Source organism: Theropithecus gelada, chromosome 14, assembly GCF_003255815.1.
Source record: "Theropithecus gelada isolate Dixy chromosome 14, Tgel_1.0, whole genome shotgun sequence".
NCBI lineage: Eukaryota > Metazoa > Chordata > Mammalia > Primates > Cercopithecidae > Theropithecus > Theropithecus gelada.
The window spans coordinates 111,199,830-111,219,098 of NC_037682.1; the positions used below are offsets into that span (position 1 = coordinate 111,199,830).

At 55.0% G+C, this 19,269-nt stretch overlaps 1 protein-coding gene across 3 annotated transcripts in view; it reads right to left on the reverse strand.

Annotated features, from left to right (window-relative positions):
• Positions 1-19,269, reverse strand: part of NECTIN1 (nectin cell adhesion molecule 1) — a 93,742-nt gene that overhangs the window by 26,533 nt on the left and 47,940 nt on the right. The window contains exons 2-6 of one of the 3 annotated variants that reach the window (XM_025357836.1): positions 16,941-17,300; positions 16,081-16,383; positions 15,628-15,745; positions 13,643-13,794; positions 3,117-3,808 (exon numbers count right to left, since the gene is read on the reverse strand). In XM_025357836.1, the coding sequence (XP_025213621.1) occupies positions 3,261-3,808; positions 13,643-13,794; positions 15,628-15,745; positions 16,081-16,383; positions 16,941-17,300 (1,481 nt within the window). In that variant the 3' untranslated portion in view covers positions 3,117-3,260. Of the gene's footprint in view, positions 1-3,116; positions 3,809-12,873; positions 13,133-13,642; positions 13,795-15,627; positions 15,746-16,080; positions 16,384-16,940; positions 17,301-19,269 lie in introns of those variants that run through there. The other 2 variants (XM_025357838.1, XM_025357837.1) reach the window with 2 other exon arrangements.

Below are 19,269 nucleotides of genomic sequence, written 5' to 3' on the forward strand. Positions count from 1 at the left end.
GGACCCGAGGCCTGGGAGCACTCCCCTCCTCCCAGAGGAGGGGACACCCGTGTCTGCTTGGCTCAGCAGAGCTGCCTACACCCACCTAACACAATTCCCAATTTCTCTGCTCTGACAAAGGCAGTAAAGTTATTGCACCAGTGACTTGGGCACGTGGGGGTTGGCTGGCAGAGGGGCACATGCCCAGGAAACAGGGCCCCTATGAGGCTCTCTTATAGCCCAGGCACCAATCTTTTTTTCTCCTTAAGGGCTTTCAGCAGGATCAGACCATTCCCTCTGCCACATCTGTGCTGAGTGGCCATCTGGCTGTGCACGCATGCGTGTGCACGTGTGTGTACACACACCTGTGCGTGGGTATGTTGGAGGTGTGAGTGTGTCCTCTGTGGGCACATGTGCTAGGTCCGAGGTGGTCGCACTTGCAGGCCTGTGTTCACCTACTCTATGCTGCTGCTTTTCAGACCCTTCTGATAAAAGGGGACTTGGATGGTTGTTACACATTAGGACAATATCAAAATCTGTAAGGAAACAGGGGCGTGGGTGTGGGGCGGGGGCAAGGACAGGGAGGGCAACAAGAGGCAAGATGACAACTGGGGAGGCCTTGGCACAATTAATACCAAGTTTATTTCATTTCCAGCAAAGCAGAAGCTCAGCTCATGCTGTGGGCATGAAGGAGAAGCCAAACGTCCTCATCTCTCTGCTGGGGTAGACCTCCCTTTTGCCAGCTGACTGTGTCTGTGGGTCCAGCAGCAGTGCCCACCTTCCCACAAACTTGGTGCACAGAAAACCTCACATCCCTAGGCCCAAGTGCTGACCCCTGCCTCATGCCCACGCTCAGCCCAGGCTGGCAGCTGCTCGGTGGGTATGCTGAGGCTGGGCCCCTGGCAAGTCAGGAGCCTCCTACATGGCCCATGCTACATGGACCCCAAAATTTGTGCTTTGCTTGTAGGGAGGGTGTGGAGGTGTCTTAAGGGGGAACTCAGTGCTTTGGCTGGGCTTGGGGCCTTCAAAGTCCATCACAGAATGGGGAATAGGGTGTGGCAGTGCAGGATAAAGGAGATGCAGGAGGAGACAGGGACAGGAAATGCCTCTATCAGGCAGGCCCCTGGGATTGCCTCTTGCCTGGGGGAAAAGGGGACCAAGCAGAGGGGCCAGAGTGGTGTAAGGTGGGATGGGGCAGTGATATAATGTGGAAAAGGTCCCCTGCCCTGGGGGACACTAATACTGCAGGGAGAAGCAGCCCAGCTCCTCCACCTCCCTCTGCCCTGTGGCTGGAAAGACCCCATAATTTTCTCCCCTAACTTCGCCCCATCCAGTACTCCAAATGTGAAGAGGGGAGAGCCGCACCAGGGCTGGCATGGCTTCAGACTTCTGCTACGTGGCTACTGGGCAGCCTGGGCTGGGGCCAGGGCAGTGAGGGCCAGACAACGATGGCCCACCTGCTGGGCCCAGGGTTGCCAGGGCAGAAATGGAGCTGGCTGGGGGTTCAATAGCAGCACCAGGGAGGGGAGGGGAGGGACTGGGGGGGCTCCCTTAGGAAGCCTATGGCAGGGTGGGTCAGTGCCCGTGGGGCACAGAGTGGTCTGCCTCCCTCCTCCCCAACACTTGCCATCCTGCAGAGCCCCTGACACCCTGGGGTGAGTTAACTGGGATCCCAGTGGGCAGGCATGAAGGGCCACGAAGCCTGCCTCTCCATCCCAGGGTCCTTCCCATGGGCATGCCTGTCTAAAGTCTAGAGTGCCGGGGAATCTGGGAGCAGATGGAGGAACTGAGGCACTTCGAGCTGGGGGACTGAGAGAGGGCTGGGAGGGGTCTTCCTCCATTACATACATGGGAAGACCCAGTCTGGGGTGGCTGATAGGAACTCAATGTCCCATTCAAAAAGGGAATCTGCACTCAAAGGGAGGGCTTTTCCCAGGCCCTCCCCTCATCCCAGAATGGGGACCAGGGTATGGCTGCGCAGGAGGTGGCCTAGCGGCCCCACCCCCCTCACTTTCTGCCAGGCCCCAGGCTTTGACAATGGCCTTTGTGTGTGAGGCATCCTATGGACTCCTCAGTCCCTCAGACTGTTTGCAGAGCTTCTGCCATGTGGGCTTCCTTCTCCACTGCCCTCCGTGTGGACGTTGCTTCACTTCTGACTCCTGCAGGTGGTTCCCCCTGGGATCCCAGCCCTGACTAGCCAACAGAACCAAGTGTTGCTAGATAAGGGAGAAATCAGAGAAACCTCCATGCTGTAAGAAGCAGTTTGGGGTGGGCCTGAGATCCTAGGGTGGAGGCACTGAGGGCCCAGTCTCAGCTGTCTCTGGAAGCTTCTATAGGCTGCCCCCATTCTCAGCTTAAAGGGGGAACCAGGTGGAAATAGATGGGTGGGCCTTGGGCAGTGTCAGGATGGGGCAGGGCATGGGACCCCAGGGGAGAGCAGGCAGAGAGGAGCAGTGTGTGCATGTGTGTGTGTGTGTGTGTGTGTGTGTGTGTGTGTGCATGTGTCAGCAGAGGCAGGAGCAAGTGTGGGCCAGAGCCCATCTGGAGCCCCTAATGGAGGGGGCACATTGGGGATAAAGACGGAACGCATCAGAGCTAGGCCAACTCCACTCTCTGTGGGCCAATGAGGAAAAAAAATGCAAAACCACCCTCAGCAGGAAAACACTGCCCAAGGCCCCGCTTCACAAACAAGACTCCCTGGGAACTGGGGAGAAGCCGCACCCCTCCCCCTACCTTTTGGGTACACCCGCTGTCCAGACCCAAGGTCCAAACTCCCGGATGCATCGGCTTTCACTGCTGGGTGTTGGGTTCCCTCTCCCCGGGAGGAGGAGCAGCATCTGGGGGTGTGGGGGGCTTTTCCCTCTTAGAGCCCCCTGAGCCCTCCACCCCCAGTGAAGAAACACAAACAAATTCCAGTGTTGGGGGGCGGGGGAGGCTGGTTCCCCAAACCCTGGAGGGATGCCCAGGTACACAAGACGAGAACAGGGCTCCCTACACAGAGGGCAGGCGGGTGGGGCCCGTGGGTGGGGCCCGTAAAGGGAAGATACAGTAACACTAAAGCCACAGTCGAACACAACACCATGGGGAAGGGCGGAGGAGAGGGAGGAAATAAAACACAAAGCCAAGTCGTGGCTGCCCTGGGCTCCCCTGGCCCCCCAGGAGTTCGGGGCTGGTTTTGGGCAGCTGGGCAAGTCTCTATTTAGCTCCTGGAGTGGGAGGTGGGGGGCGTGCGGGGAGGGCCTGGGGAGGAGCGGGCACAGACAGAGGCTCTGGAAGGGGGGCTACACGTACCACTCCTTCTTGGAAATGAAAGACCCGTCATTCTGAGAAACCATGTTCTCAGCCAAGTCCAGCTGCTCAGGGTCGTACTGGTAGCCCAGAGTCCGGTCCCCGTAGCCGTCCTGACGGGCCTCGGCCTCATCCACGGTGAAATAGGGCCGCTTGGCGTCCTCGTCATATTTGGGGTGGGGGCCGCCCACCTTGCGCTCGCCCCCTCCACCGCCCTCCTCCTCTTCCTCCTCCTCATAGCTGCTTCCACCCAGCGGGCCAGCCTTCTTCTCGTCGTCCGAGTCGTCGGGGTACTGCAGGTTCTGCGCCATGGGCGGGTGGTGCTGAGGGATGCCTGCCTTGCTGTAGCCGTTGCCATACACGTGCTTCTTGGTGCTGTAGTCACCCTTGAAGGTGTGCCGGCGCCGCCGCAGGGCGACCACGATCCCGCCGACCACAATCAACACCAGCAGGACGCTCCCCGCCACGCCCCCAATGATGGCCGTGGGCACCGGCCCGGCGCGCCGCCCATGTTCGGGAGGAGACGGGGTGTAGGGGAATTCTGGGTGAGGAAAAGAGATGGAGGGGACAGCATCAGCGTGTGCTCCTGGGGTGTCGAAGGGGTGGGAGGGAGGCGGGGGACAGGGAAAGGAGAGGCCAGGAAGGACAGGCTGTCTGCACCCCAGGTTTGAGCAGCTCCAGTTTGAGGCCCCGCAGCACCCCACCCTTCCTAGAGCCCTAACATGCCGCAGCGTTGGTAGCTGGAGTGAGACAGGCAAGAGGAGAGGCAGAAGGCAGTACCCACAGCACCAGGGCCTTCCATCCCCACTGTCCTTGGTGTGGTGCTGACCCAGCTGAATCCCCATTCATGGTGCAGTGAGACACATGTGCCACTGCCAGCTTCAGCACACTGTCCACTCGATGCCATTCCCTGCCACAACCCTGAGGAGGTATGCCATTCATTCTCATTGGATATCCGAGGAGCAGAGGCTTGCAGAGGTTAAATAACTTGCCTGAGGTCACCCAGCAATAATGCAACGTTGCTTTTCCTGCACATAGAACGTGTGCAAATGTCACCGATACCCCTCTGCCAGACACCTGGCAGTCACTGTGTCCCAACCCCATCGCCTTGGCTTCCAAGACCCAGAACCAGGAGCCACCTAGGTGTTCTGCACCTGATTTTGTCTGCCTGCAGGGCACAGGGAAAACAGGTTCCCAGGCACTGGCTCAGGAGATACCCCGTGAGTGCCAATCAGCTGCCAAGGTGCCAGAAACCAGGGCTGTGGTTCTTGGCTGTGGTCTGGGCCTGCAGGGCAAGGTGGGGGCCTGGTAGTGCTGCCAGCCTGGGTTATAAGTGTAAGACACCAGTATGGCAGGGCACGAGCACAGCGAAGGACGGCAGAAATGGGGGTGAAAGCACGTGCGTGTGTGGCAATGTCGAGTACACGCAAGTGGGCACATGCACAGGCACACACCCTTGCCATCATAGCAAGCCTGTCACTCAGGTAGCACATGCCGGGAGGGCCCGCACGCCTGTGCTGACATGATGAAGGTGAATGGGCAAATCTGTATGCTCAGTGGACACAGCCGAAACAAGGAGGCAGGAAAGGTGAAAAGAAGAGAAAGGAAGCAAGTGGGACGGGAGAGAAGGCTGGATGGGTGGCTTTCTGTGCCAGTGGGGCCGGGCCACAGTACTGTTATTTGGGCAACGCTGCCCCTTCCCTTGCCTTACAGGGCCTGGGAAGGTGGTTGAAACCAGGGCCATGCCACAGGCCAAAGAGGCCCTGAGGTGAGGCTAAGGGAAACGGTTCCTGGCACCACCACAGGGTGGCACCGGAGACCACAGCTGGCCTCAGTCAGAGGCACTAGGCTGCGGGTCTAGGGCAAGCCCAGAAGGCTGACCTCAGCCGCTCAGGCCCTCCTCGCTCCAGGCCCACGTAAAGGGCCAGTTTGCCGGTATACTGCTGCCTGCTCACTCTCTGATTCAGTATCTCTCACTCCATGGGAATCATGCTCCTCCCGGGGCATGTGTGGGGTGCTGTCCCACTCGGCAGGCTGCAGCAGGGTGGAGATTCTAGGAAAGAGGAAAGGCCTTCCAGGAATTTGGGCTGGAAGGGCTGACGAAAACACAGGGCCCAAGGAAGGGAGGCCACTCACTCATCCAAGGTCACGCGGCTGAGCTGGGACCGCCCAGGGGCTCCTGTACATGTGAGCGCTGGCAAAGGAACACCGCCATGGAGGACCCCACTCCCCACCTGCCACCACCATCCTTGGTGCAGGTAAGCCAGCAGCTGCCCAGTACATATTAATGGGATCTTTGTCCTGACCGCCTGTCTCTGCAGCAGCCTCCCTGGAACCTCAAGCGTCTCCCTGCTCACCAGGTCCCATCTGTTTACCGCTCTCAAAAGGGTCCCACAACTGCTCCCCACGAGGTGGGAGCAGCCTCCACCAGGGGTACCCCAGAGGCAGCTGGGAAGAACCTAGCCTCCTCCGTACTCAGCCTGCCTGCCCCTCCTCAGTTCTCACTCAGATCTGAATGATCTCTCCTGTCTACACCTGCCTTCCTCTCTTCAACCATCCCTCCAATCAGCAAACATATTGAGCATCTATCCTGCTAGTCATGGGAGACGAGAAACTCACAGCCTTGCCGGGGAAGCAAAGGACACTCAGAGACAGCACGTGCAGATGTTAAGGGAAGTGGCAGGGAAGTGCAGGGTGCAGGGGAACAAGGTGGCGTGTCTTGGCATTAGAGAAGGCTTCTTGGAGGAGGCCGGACTTGGAGAGGCCAGGAGGCTAAGGAAGCATCCAGATGGAGGGAGCTGCCATTTTTCTGAAACATGTCCCTTTCCTTCCAATACAAGATTCCGTGGTCCTCGGCTTTCCTCTCTGAGTGCTATCTCCGGCTGTGTTGCTCCTTCTCTCTGCTCCAGCTGTCTCGCTGGATGCTTTGTCCTGGGACCCTCAGCCCTGACTCTCTGCTTTCTTTCCTAGTGACAGACTAGTATCAGCTTCTGGAGTCACCCTTATCCTGCTGGCTCTCCAAATTATTTAGGGTACATAGTTCTCGCCCAATTCTGGGACTGTATCTCCATAGCATCTCCCGAACTGTGGCCCATGGAACCTCAAACCATTGGCTCAAAGGGTCAGCAAAAATACAGGGGTCGAAATGTTGGCTTAGACAAAGCATCAGAGCCTGTTACCTTCTCATGCACACTGTGAACTATTAGAGGGACACGTCAAATGCCATGTTTCCCAACATACTGGAGCATGAACCCCATACCTCCTGCCTCCAAGACAGTCTCACATCACTGACATCTGGGCAGACACATTAGAAAACTGACCTCTAGCACATCCTCGTTTGCAATTCTCAGCACCACTTCAAAACCCATCTGTACCAACCCGGTTTGCCGTTTTCCTTCCAAACCCTCTCCATTCGACACAACTCGCCGTCTCCACTGCCACCACCATGCAACTTATGCCAGGTTTTACTGCCGTGGTCAATTCCTAAATCTCCCACTTTTGTTTTGCCTCTGCCTGCCTTGAGTCACCCCACCCACAGTCACCAGGTTAATCTTCACTGTGTAGACACAACCACTCCCTTTCTCAAAGATCAGCAATGGCTCCCCAGCTGCCTGTTGGGCTGTGCAGTCTGGCCTTCAAAGCTTCCATCATGGAACCTTACCTTGGGTTTGGTCAACTCACCTTCCTTGCTGTCCTTGTTATCCAAGTTGATTCCTTACTACAAGCCTTTATACATGCAGTCTGCCCCGCCAGGAATGCCTTTCCTCATCCTTGCTCCCTGCCTATTGCACTTCTCCAGCCCCTTCTTCAGAAGCCTTCTCTTCTCCAGTTTACCATGATCTTTTTCTCTTTCGAATTTGTATGTAGTAATGGTCTGCACCTCTCATTCTGGTTGCAACAATTGCTAAGGTCATTCCATTAATCACATACTGACATAACATAGTAAAGCCTGTATAAATTGCAAATAAATGCAAATTAGAATTTACCATGCCTGCCTGTGGTCCTTCTGCCAGTTTTCAAATGGGTAAAGTTCTTCTCTTCTGCAGGAATGAGGACAGGGTTTGAGGAAGTGGCAGCCTCATGATCATTTGGGATTGACTCATTTCAGTGTGTTGCAGTAGTTTATAAGTTCACTATTGTTACTTTTGTGCTTTCTTCAACAGCAGAGACCCAATAAAAAATAAAGCTCTCCTACATTTTCCTCAATTAGTTTGAATTTTCTGGACCTCTCAAGTCACATCATTGCAGTATGGTAGAGTGTACGGTCTTATCTGTTTCACAAGAATGACTGGTATCCCAAGTAGTTTGTAAGTTATAATTGAAAATGCAGGCTGGGCACAGTGGCTCATGCCTGTAATTCCAGCACTTTGGGAGGACTAGGTGGATGGATCACCTAAGGTCAGGAGTTCAAGACTAGCCTGACCAACATGGTGAAACCTCGTCTCTACAAAAATACAAAAATTAGCCGGGTGTAGTGATGGGTGCCTGTAATCCCAGCTACTTGGGAGGCTGAGGCAGGAGAATTGTTTGAGCCTGGGAGGTGGAGGTTGCAGTAAGCCCAGTTTGTGCCATTGCACTCCCGCCTGGGCAACAGTGCAAGACTCCATCTCAAAAAAAAAAAAAAATGCACCTTGCACCTGACCTCTTCTCACCATCTCCATCACTACCACCCTGATCCAAGATACCCTCATCTCTCATCTGGATTATTGACTGCAATGGCTGCCTAACTGCTTTCCTGATTCCACCCTTTCCCTCTGTGGACTGTTTTCCACACAGCAGCCAGACAAATCCTGTTAAAGCATAAGTCACATCTGCTCAGAGCCCTCCCATGAGTCTCCCTAGAGCCTTAACATGCTCTGCGTGCCCTACGCCCCGCCCCACCTCTGAAGTCATCTGTTCCTGCTTTCCTGCAGGCTTGCCCCACTCCTGGCACACACTGCACAGGCTGCTCTGCCCCCGGGAAGCCACTTCCCCAGGGGCCCCAGGTTCTCTCCTTTACCTCCTTTGGGACGCAGCTCAAACAGCCCCTTCTCATCAAGACCTTCCCCAACTACCCTATTTAAAACTGCAGCTCATAAGCCCATTCCACCTGTGTGGTCCACAGCACTTGGGATCCCCTTATCCTGCTCTTTTTTTTTCCTCCTCAATTTCACCTTCAAAATTACTACTTTTTTTTTTTTTTTTTTGAGACGGAGTCTCACTCTGTCGCCCAGGCTGGAGTGCAGTGGCGCCATCTTGGCTCACTGCAACCTCCGCCTCCCGGGTTCAAGCGATTCTCCTGTCTCAGCCTCCTGAGTAGCTGGGATGACAGGCACGTGCCACACACCTGGCTAATGTTTGTATTTTTAGTAGAGACGGGGTTTCACCATGTTGGCCAGGCTGCTCTCAAACTCCTGACCTCAGATGATCTACCCGCCTCAGCCTCCCAAAGTGCTGGGATTACAGGCGTGAGCCACCGCGCCCAGGCTACATATTTTTTAAAAATGTATTTTATCTATTGTCTTTCCTCCTATGCAAAAACATAAGCTCCATCAGGATAGGGACTTCTTGTCTGTTTTGCTCATGGATTTATACCAAGCACCTAGATTGCCTGTCACGTGGCCGGTGTTCAAGAAATATTTGTTGAACGACAGAATGAATTCTACAATGGCAAGATTATGTCTTAGAGATGAGCCTTGTTCTAGGTGGAGCAAGTATTCAGGAGAGACTCAGATAAACCTGCACAGGGCGCACTAGGACCTTGTTTCTCTGGAGTGGGTGACAGGAGGAGTGGTGTGGTGGCTTGGGACCAGATTATACTAGATTATACTAGGTTTTTTTCTCGTCCAGGACTTCTGCTTAATTTTGTTTCCTAAGTCCTTTTCATCTTCTTTTTTTTTTTTTTTTTTTTTTTTTGAGACAGTCTCGTTCCATCGCCTGGGCTGGAGTGCAGTAGAGCGATCTCGGCTCACTTCAACCTCTGCCTCCCAGACTCAAGCAATTCTTGTGCCTCAGTCTCCTGAGTAGCTGGGACTACAGGAATGCACTGCCACACCCGGCTAATATTTTGTAGAGACGGGGCTTCACAATGTTGGCCAAGCTGGTCTCGAACTCCTGATCTCAAGTGATCTGCCCACCGTGGCCTCCCGAAGTGCTGGGATTACAGGTGTGAGCCACCGCACCTGGCCAACTTTTTTCCCCAAGTTCTAAGGAGGTTTACTCTTTCCTGGGGATCTTTTGGGATCAAATAGAACCCTAGTTATTTTGGCTACTTTAGGGCTGGGCCTGTGTAGCAGCAGCAGAATGGCTGGGATGACCTTCCAGCATCAAAGACTTTTGAGTGAGGATACTGAGCGAGGGAGAGAAGAGAAGCGTGGGGACCTAACTCATTTGCAAGCAGAAGGGGCTGTCTGGGGTGGAGTGGCGCGTCCTCCCCTCCCCCTCCACCTCTCCAGCTGTTACACTCAGCCAGTAGCTCCTGTCTCTGTGCCAGGAGCAGAGCTGCAAGGGCCGCAGCTGGGAGAAGAGAGAAGAGCCAGGCCGCGGGGTCATTTATGTTTGCTGGCAGGGGCCCAGCCAGCCTCCCTCACATCCTCTTACAAAGGGAGCAGCTTGTCCCTATTCCCGAAGGGTTGTAGCTTCTCTTCTGGGGTCCCTCCCTGGTCAGGACAGTGGGGAAGTGGGGGCTCTGCATGCCTTTGGGGTCCTGGTTCTCTGAGGTGGGTAGGCTGGTGCTGGGGGCTTTGGATAGATCTGAGGTACAGTGACGTGTTAGGGCTTACAGTCTGGATCTAGGATCTGGAGGTTTGAGGTCAAAGAGAATGTTTGAGTTTGCCTCCAAAACCAATGCCTGGTGCTTCCTCAGGCAGGAAATTCTCTGGCATCAGATTAGGCCCGGAAGCTGCAAGAACTACACTCCCAGCATGCAGTGCAGCCAGCCACAGGGAGAGTGGGGAGGCCTGGGGTCCACCTCTGGGAAGCCCTTTTGTCCATCTGCAGCTGCAGCAGCTGTGCCTCGTGTCAGACCATCAGGCAGAGCCTCAGCAAGCTGGGGGAGAACCGAATCCTCCCAGAGGCACGGATGCAGCTGCCTTCTCAGACCTCCCAACACACTGCCATTCGCCGGCTCAGAGAATGGCACGTTGCCACGGCACAGCCACAGGCTCCCACGTGCACACTCAGCATGCAGACGGAGCCTGCTCACACTGGTTCACATTTACATGCCCAGAGACACATGTCCATACCATGGCTGGACAAGCACACTTGCAGGCTCATACCTGCCTCCCTTCCAGGACACTGGCCTTCAAGGCCCACAACTCTGGGTCTGAAGAACTCCAGGCCTGACGGGCAGACTGTGATCCTCACCCACAAGGGCTGAGCCCGGGGTTTCACTGGAAATGTGAGTTGGGACAGACGCCCCGCACCCTGGGATGGGAGTGGGGACGGACATCCTACACCCTGGCAGCCTCCCTGCCCTGCTCTTGGGAGTGGCGAGAGGCTGGGTCCCAGCTGGAGAGGCCTGGCCCGTCTCCTCCTGACACCCACAGGGATAGAGCCTGCCTCATTTGCTTTTTTCAGTCTGGTCGAGGCTGCACCCTGGGCCTCTCCCCACCTTGTCATTACCCCAGAGGGAGAAGGGAGGGAGCTTCATTTTGTCACCACTGGGCCCACCCTATGAAACTGCTCCTCTGTGTAAGAGCCGCTAAAAGGGGCTTCTCTGGGGCCTGAGCCCACAGAAGCACACACAGATTCTGTTGGGTCCATCTCCTCAGTGCCCCCATCACCACAGCCACAGCCTGGGCCTGTTGTTTCCCACTAGGGACTCACTCATGGTGGCAGCTCCTAACAGGTGTCCTGGTGCCATCCACGCAACCCCCTGAATGCTCAGTCTAACCCACACACCTCACCATGGTGCTTCCTGGCTGAGAGCCCTTCAGAGACTCTCTGTGGCCAACAGAGAGAAGGCCTTGCTTCTTCCTCCCTGCCCATTCTGCTCCAGCCATTTTCTTTCCCATGCTTCCCTGGCCCGGGCGCCCCGCCCTCCAGCCCAGCCTACTCACTCATCTCCCAGCAACCACTCAGTGCTCCCTCCTTAGGGGCCCAGGGCCCCAAGAAGCTGTGCCAAAGCGAGTCTGCGCAGGTGTGCAGTGGCCCAGCACACACATGTTCTGCACACGCATGTCCCTTCAGCACACCCCCTGCTGCCCACCTTCTGCCCTGCCCCAGTCACTCCTCATTTCCCTTTCCAGATGCGCCCAGGGCAAAGTTATTACCCGAACGAATGGCCAGAATGAAAAATTAAATTTCCACTTATCCCTCTCGCTCATGCATCCCCTCTGGACCAGTGGGGCTTAGAGCAAGGGCATGGCTGTGCCCTACAGGGTGGGCTCCCCAGAGAATGTGGCAGGCACTGGCCGACGTGGGATGGAGGGTGGTGAGGTCAGCTGCTGCTTGGAAATTGCCTGAGAGCACAAGAACCCACAGCCCTGAGAAGGCTCAGGCCACCTCCCTGAGTCCTCCGGAGGGGGCTGAGAGTCCCGTCCGAGGGAGGCCAGCCGCTCAGCTCCTGGGCCTATCAATGATTCAGTGAGTGCCATGCGTTCCTCGCTCCTGCCTAACGGGGCTGTCAGCAAGAGCCATGTTGTGTCCCTCTTCCAGCTGGGACCCTAGGTGGCCCGGCCCCCCTGCCCCCAGCCCACACCCCTCACATGTTGATAGCCCACCATCAGGGGAAGGTATCGCCGCGCAGTGAGTACTGCATGATCGTAAGAGGCCTGAGACAAGTGTGAGTATCTCCACATTAGAGGTTAGGAAGCCGAGGCTCAGAGAGGTGAAGAACTTGCTCAAGGCCACACAGCTAGGAAGAGCCAGTGTGTGAACACTCAGGCCAGGTCTGTGCTGTCCCCCGTGTGACAGTGCCTCCCTGAGGGGTGGTCATGTTCTCTATGGCCACTCCACATGGAACACAGGCCCTGCCCTTCCCACCTCCCCCTTGACTCCCCCAGTATTTCAGGGCTGGAGCTTGGGTAACCCTGAGGCTCCTCTACTCGTACTTTCCCCACTGGGGAGAAGTGTGTGACACCAGCCCCTTCTGCCTGCCAACCCATGGGAACCCCCCAGCTTTCCCCAGCCTTTCTCCAACCCTGATGCTCCTCCTCATATGACCAGTCTCAGGGCCGAGGCCAGGGATTGCAGACAACAGCAAGTGGCTCCACACTGCCGCCCCTGGGTGAGAGGTGACAGAACGGCTCTGAGGACAGGTAGGCGCAGACCCTGGACAACTTCACATGGCTCTTTCTGCAACTGTGCCCTAAATGTACCCACAAATGAGGTCTCCCACTCCAGAGACACTGGCTCAGAGCTCACGAATTGTCATGGCTTGCCCAAGCTTTGTGGCCGGAGCCCAGGAACTGCCGACCAGTCTTGTGTGTCCCTGAGCACGTTACTTCCTATATCTCAGTCACAGTGGGACACCACTTACTCTTTTAAGACCCTCTGTCCCTTTGTCACCCTGCAGCTAGCTCAGGTCCACTGTAAAAGACACTCCCCATGTGAAGTTGTGCTGGCAGTTTACCCCTGTGTGGACCTGTTTTGATGCTTCCATTAATAATAATGATAATGATGGAGGTCAGGGTAATAATCATGGAGCATTGGCCATTTATTGACAGACTGATCTGTGCTAGGTACTTGACCTACATCACGTAGAATTCTGACAACAGCCCTTCGAGGCATATCATACTGTCCCCGTTTTACAGATGAGGGTCTGTCCAGGGTCACAGCTGTCTGACATCAAGCCCATGCTCCTTTCATGTCCCAGGTGAAGTCTCTCCTCAGAACATCCTAGCCCTTGTCCTCCCTTTGCCCGGATGGGTAAGTTGACAGAAAGCTGCAGGGAGAGCTCAGTTGCAGGGCACACAAAGCACTATGGCTTTGGGCTACATCTTCGCTTTCTCTCCAGTCTCCCTGCTTGAGGTAAGCCTCACTTTCTGGCTCACGAAGAGGTCCTCGACCACAGGTGCAGACCTTGGAGGAGATGAGCTCCACCTGCAAACCTATCCCCACCACGCCAGCATCCCACCGTGTGTGGTGCTGGTAGATCCACGGGCAGGCTCTGTTGGCCCCCAAAACAGCATTGCTGTAAACAGCACTTCCTTCTTCCCTCCCGGAGCCTTCCTCCTGCCCCTCTCTGATTGGGGGTCACCGTGACTGTCCCATTTACGCCCTTAAATGAAAGAAAGAGAAAAGCAAAGCAAAACCAATGGCCAGAGCTCAAGGGAGAACTAGAGAAGCCGGAAAAGGAGATAATCTTCCTACAGTGGCACTGCCCAAAGTTGAGGGATGCAGGTGGCGAAGGAACCGTGGGTGCGGAGAGGCTGGGGAGGATGCAGCTTCCTACCTGTGATATTGACCTCCACCTGGCCTGAGCGTGTGCCGATGGGGTTGGTGGCCTCACAGATGTAGGTCCCTGCCAGGCTATAGCTGATGGGTCCCTTGAAGAAGAGGGTTCTGTTCTGGGCCTCCACACCCTTGGGGAGAGAGCCATTCAGCCTGTGGGAATTGGGAGACACGCGTAGGGTTATGACTCTCCAGCCTCAAGAAGAAGCTGTTCCTGGGTCACCCACTTGGCTCCAGGCCGTCTAGACCTTTTGCTGAGCTTGTGTGGTAGGATCTGTCTTGGAAGGAAGAAAAATAATACTAATAATCTCTTTCACTTAGTAGTTTTATATTATTCAGCTTTTCATATTTGATCATAATATGGGAATATAGGCAGGCTAGGTAGGTGCTGGTCCCACTTAACAGATGAAACCTGAGGTTCAAGGCCAGGCAACCACAGCTGGCAGGCAGCAGCATGGGAGCTGCAGGCAGCAGCATGGGAGCTCCAGCTAAATCTCGGGACTCCTGGTAAAGTGCTCTTTCTAGCTTCCTATTCACGTCTCATGGTTGTTGGTCCTTGGTTTCCTGGGCAGCTGGTTAATAATACAGATGCCAGCCCGGCATGGTGGTTCACATCTGTAATCCCAGCACTTTGGGAGGCCGAGATGGTGGGTGGATCATGCGGTCAGGAGTTCGAGACCAGCCTGGCCAATATGGTGAAACCCCGTCTCTACTAAAAGTACAAAAATTAGCTGGGCATGGTGGTGCACACCTGTAGTCCCAGCTACTTGGGAGGGTGAGGCAGAAGAATTGCTTGAACCTGGGAGGTGGAGGTTGCAGTGAGCCAAGATTGTGCCACCATATTCCAGCCTGGGTGACAGAGTGAAACTCCGTCTCAAAATAATAATAATGATAATAATAATAATAATAATAACAATAATAATAATAATACAGATGCTTTGGTTCTAACCCCAGATCTCCTAAAGTAGAACCACTGGGGCAAAAGGCCTGGGCAAGCCACTCGGGTAATGAGATAGGAAGTATGTTCCATTCCACTACTTTGTGTTTTTGTTGGGAATGTCACAGGACTTTTTCACGGGGGAAGTGACTTGCAAATTTGCCAAAGACAAGGGATCTTCTTCCTTCCTCCTGACCCCCGCGGCCACAAAGCTATTCTGTTGAACCTACCAGTTCCTGGGTCCTCAGAGCTGAACCCGGCCAGCAGGCTCTGTCCACTCACACCTTCAGAAGCACTATTTACTCCAGGAAGTGGAGGATCACAGGTGGGGCATACCAGTGCCCTCTGCTCCCCAGAAAAAGGGGACAGACTCCTTCTGGGCAGCTGTCTCTTGGCCACCCATATCAACCTTCTCCTTGGTTCCCCACGTTCCTGTCTTTGTGTGTGTTGCATCCAGCTCTTCTCTGGGAAGAGCCTTGGCCCCAGCTGTCTGAGCCGGCTGGAGGGGAGACAGGACCCTTCAAGGTCAAGGCGAAGACCGTGAGGCCAAGAAGGGGATGGCGGGCTGCAGGGCACGTGCTCCATGAGCACAGGCGTTCTGGGCTGGCTGCTGCCTCCTCCCCAAGAATCTAGGGGTGCCAGAGAGAAGGCATAGGAACAAAGAAACAGCTGAGATGCTCCAGAACACCGGCCTCCCGGGGGACACCTCGATAAAAATAAATACTGGGGGGTTGGGGTTGGAGTGACTCAGGCTGAATCACCAAAGGAAAATGACAGAACTCTTTATTAGGAAGAGGGAGGGAAGCAGATCACAAGGGAAACCCCTCTGGCAGAATGGCTTGTTCCACTGACCCTGACACTGTCACACACGACGTAATGTATATGTGTGTGTTGGCGGTGGGGGTTTCTCTCATGGCCCCGCTTCTCACTGAGCCCAGACCCTAATTTCTTCCCTGTCTAAGGCTCCTGGAGGTAGGGTGGTTGCCCCCCATCACCCGTGGTCCAGCCAGCCGTCTTCCAAGGTGACTGGCCAGCCCTGCAGCACTTACGTGGTCCAGTGGTACTCAGTGGCTGGGGGGTTAGCGTCAGCTTTGCAGGTGAGCTTCACATCCATCCGCTGCAGGTACCAGTTGCCATCAAACCCCTCAATGGTTACCTCGGGCTCATCTGTGGGGCAAGGGATGTTTGAAGAGGGTGAGGTCAGGAGAGGGGGACTTACAACAAGGGAGCTTCAGCCAGGAAGGGATGGAAGGAGCAGTGGCATGGAAACAGCCAGGAGAGAGAGAAGTGTGGGAGGGAGGGTGGCGATCACAGAGCCCTGGAGTGGAAACAGGAGGGGGACACGGAAGGAGGAGAGAAAATGAACAAAGGGAGGAGATGGGGGAGACAGGGGGGGAGAAGAAAGTACCCCCAGAAAGAGAAAGGGAGGAGAAAGGAGAGGAAGAGGGAGGAGGGACAGTGGCGCCCACCCCAGGAGGCCCCTGGCAGCCAGCCCTGCTCACACTGCACATTGAGAGTGAGGCTTTCCTTGAAGCGGTCCATGTGGTAGTTGACGATGCAGGCCAAGGACTGCTGGTGGGCTTCCCTGCTGGGCACCAGGCGGTAGCGGCTAATGACCGTCACCGTGCCGTTGGGGTTCCGGATCTCTTGATACTCTGCCTCGCCTTTTAGCCGAGTTTCCCAAGATACCACACTGGGAGGCTTCCCATTGGCTGAGGTGCAGGTGGCCACCAGGACCTTGTCATCCTGCCCCTTCTTGGCTCGAAGCACTGCCTGGGTACCCTCTATCCAGTTGGTGGGTTTGGCTGTGAGGAAGCAGAGAGAGTGATGGGACTAGCTCTGTTGACTCGTCCAAGATGCACTGGCCAAAAGTGTGTGGTGTCCATCAGGCCTTGTCTTCAGGTCCCCTTGGCCATCCCTGCCTCTCAGCTGTGCTGCATCAAAGCCTGTCCCAGAACCTCTTGCAGGAAGTTCATCATGTCTAATGTTATGTCCTCTCTGTCCTACTAGTCATATCCTTGTCATCGAGCTTAGGTCTCCTGGAGTCCCGGCATGTCTAAGGCAAGCAGTGCAGGTGGCTCCTTTCCTTACTGTGGTGTCTGATGCTGCTGCCTGCACAGTGCCTCGTGGGCTTCAACCTGAAGAACGACGTTCCCCACTGTCTAGAGCTAAGCCCCTGCCCCTAATCCCTAGTGAATCATGGGGTGGCCTGGCTAGAAGGGACTGGAAGCCTCATGCCTGGAATGATGGGAGCATGCCCACCCAAGGGGGATGTCTGGGGTCACTGAGGCATCCTGAGGATGACCATGCCCCAAGGTAACAGGCCTCTGGATGAACAGCGAGGGGGCCCAGGGCAGCTTACCCATCACCGTGAGATTGAGCTGGCTTTCCCGATTGCCCGTAGGGAAGGTAGCAAACTCGCAGATGTAGACACCCTCATCCTCCAGCTCCAGGCGGGAGAGGCGGATGGTGCCATCGGTGAAGGAGGGCCGCAGGAATTCCACGCGCTCGCGGTAGGGAGCCAGCACGGACACGCCCATGGATGGGTTGTAGATGGCCACATTCTGCTTGGAGCCATTGGTGGCTTGGGTGATCTTCTGCCACGTGACCTGGGTGATCTTCACGCTGGGCAGCGGGTTGGCAAAGCTGCAGTGCAGAACCACGTCTGTGCCGATGAAGCCATACATGGAGTCGTTCACCTGGACCACCTGGGAGTGGGCGCCTGGCCAGGAGGACGGCAGAAAGTGGTCAGTGTCAGGCGTAGCCTCCCCCCACCCACACAGTTCCCTGTGCTCTGGTCTTGTCTTTTATAGCAGTCATTATTGTTTTTATTCTGATTGTAAAAATATTAATTACTTGTTATAAAAACACTCTAGGCAACACTGAAAAATCATGAGAAGAAAGTGACAACATCCCATGATCCTTCTGCTCAGGATAATCTTGAAGGATCTATCTTCTTTTACTTTATATCTGTGTATATCCACATAACCATCTATCTATTTTAAAAAGTCAGAATCATGCTGTACATATTATCCCATAAGCTGCTTTTTCCCTTAGTGATAGATTATAAACATCACTCTGTGTTAGTAAACATATGTCTGCACCTTCATTTTTGGTTGCTTTTCGAGCAGAGCCCCAGCCTGGGAGCCATGCACCAACTGCTTTGCCTTCCTGGGCCTTGGTCTCCTCCTCTGTTAAGTGGGGCAGAGAATCCAGTCCTCTCTACCTCACAAGGTTACTGGGGGAACCAAATGGCGTGATGGATGAGAAGGTGCATCAGAGGCAGGAGGCTCTGGGTGAGCTTGAAGGCCCACGGTGACTGTCATCATGGCCACCCTGCTGTCTTCTCCCACACAGCTGAATCCTCATGCCCTGGTGCACTGGCTGGGCCCCCTTACCCAGCTCGGCAGAGGGAAGTGAGCACTGCATAAGGCCGGGCCTCCACTAGCTCCCCATGGCCTTCACAGTGAAGTCTAAATGCCTTCTCCTGGCAAGACCTCCTTGCACATGCCTCTTGTCCACCTCTCTCCATCAGCCACACTTTCCCACTGTATCAGACTGGGCCCATCCTCAGAACATGCCACATTCCTGGTTTCCTTCCCTCTTCCTCCCATTTATTCAGCCGCGATTTGCCGAGTGACATATTCCAGGATCTAGTGTGAGCATTTGGGTCATATCAAGGAGCAATTCAGTCCCGGCCTCCATGGAGCACAGAGCCTATCCACCCAATACTCCTAGACTTTTACCCAGGCAGCTCCCTCCACCTAGACGGCCCTTCCCCTTCTCCACCTGTGGACCGCCCCCTGAGGCCACCTCAGGAGCTTCCCTGATCTTCCCCGCCAGAGCTAACCTGGCCACCTCTAGCTCGGCTCTTTCCTGCCTTGGAAGGTGGTGGTTACACATCTGACTTCTCTACCAGACTGTGAACTCCTCCAAGGGCAGCGTCTGTCCTTTCCATCTCTGTATCCCCAGTGCCCAGCGCAGCATCTGGCACATAGTAGATGCTAGTAAATATTTGTTACTACACAAATCGCAATGGAAGTCAAAAAAGCAGACATTTGCAAGAAGGAGGGAGTGAAATTCCCTCCACTCTCCACATGGGTTGTGTTATCCCCTTTAGAATGTCCTTTGTTTGGGCTTCCTTACCCCTGAACTTGGCTCAGCTCCATTAACGTGGGGCAGCTGTCCCCAGCACTAGGCTGTACCCTCCAGCTCTCTCCTGAGTCCTGCCAACTCCCCACAAGCCGTGTCCTTGCTGTCATTTGTATCCCTCATGTTTTTGTATCCTTACTTCACTCACTTTATTGAGCGTCATCAATAGCATCAATAACACCAGGCCCTGTACTAACCCAAGGCAGGGGGAAGGCCTAAATGACCAAAGGAGTCTGGGATCCAAGAGTGGAAATTTGGGGCTTATGCTCACTTGCCTCCTCGGCATGACGGGGACATTGTTGCAGCACAGGCTCCTCTGAGGGCCCCAAAACCCATGGTCAGTGCAGTAAGTTGCTCCCCTCTCTTCTGCTCGAGAGGCCACGGGCCAGGTCTCTAGGTCACTGCAATATCCCTGGTGCTCAGCATAGAGTAGCTACTCAAGAAATACTTGCTGAATAAGTCTATCTTTGGCTTCACCAAGACAGGCCCTGCCATGTTCTGAAAGTTTCCCTGAGGTTCCCCCTTCTCTGTGCTGATGT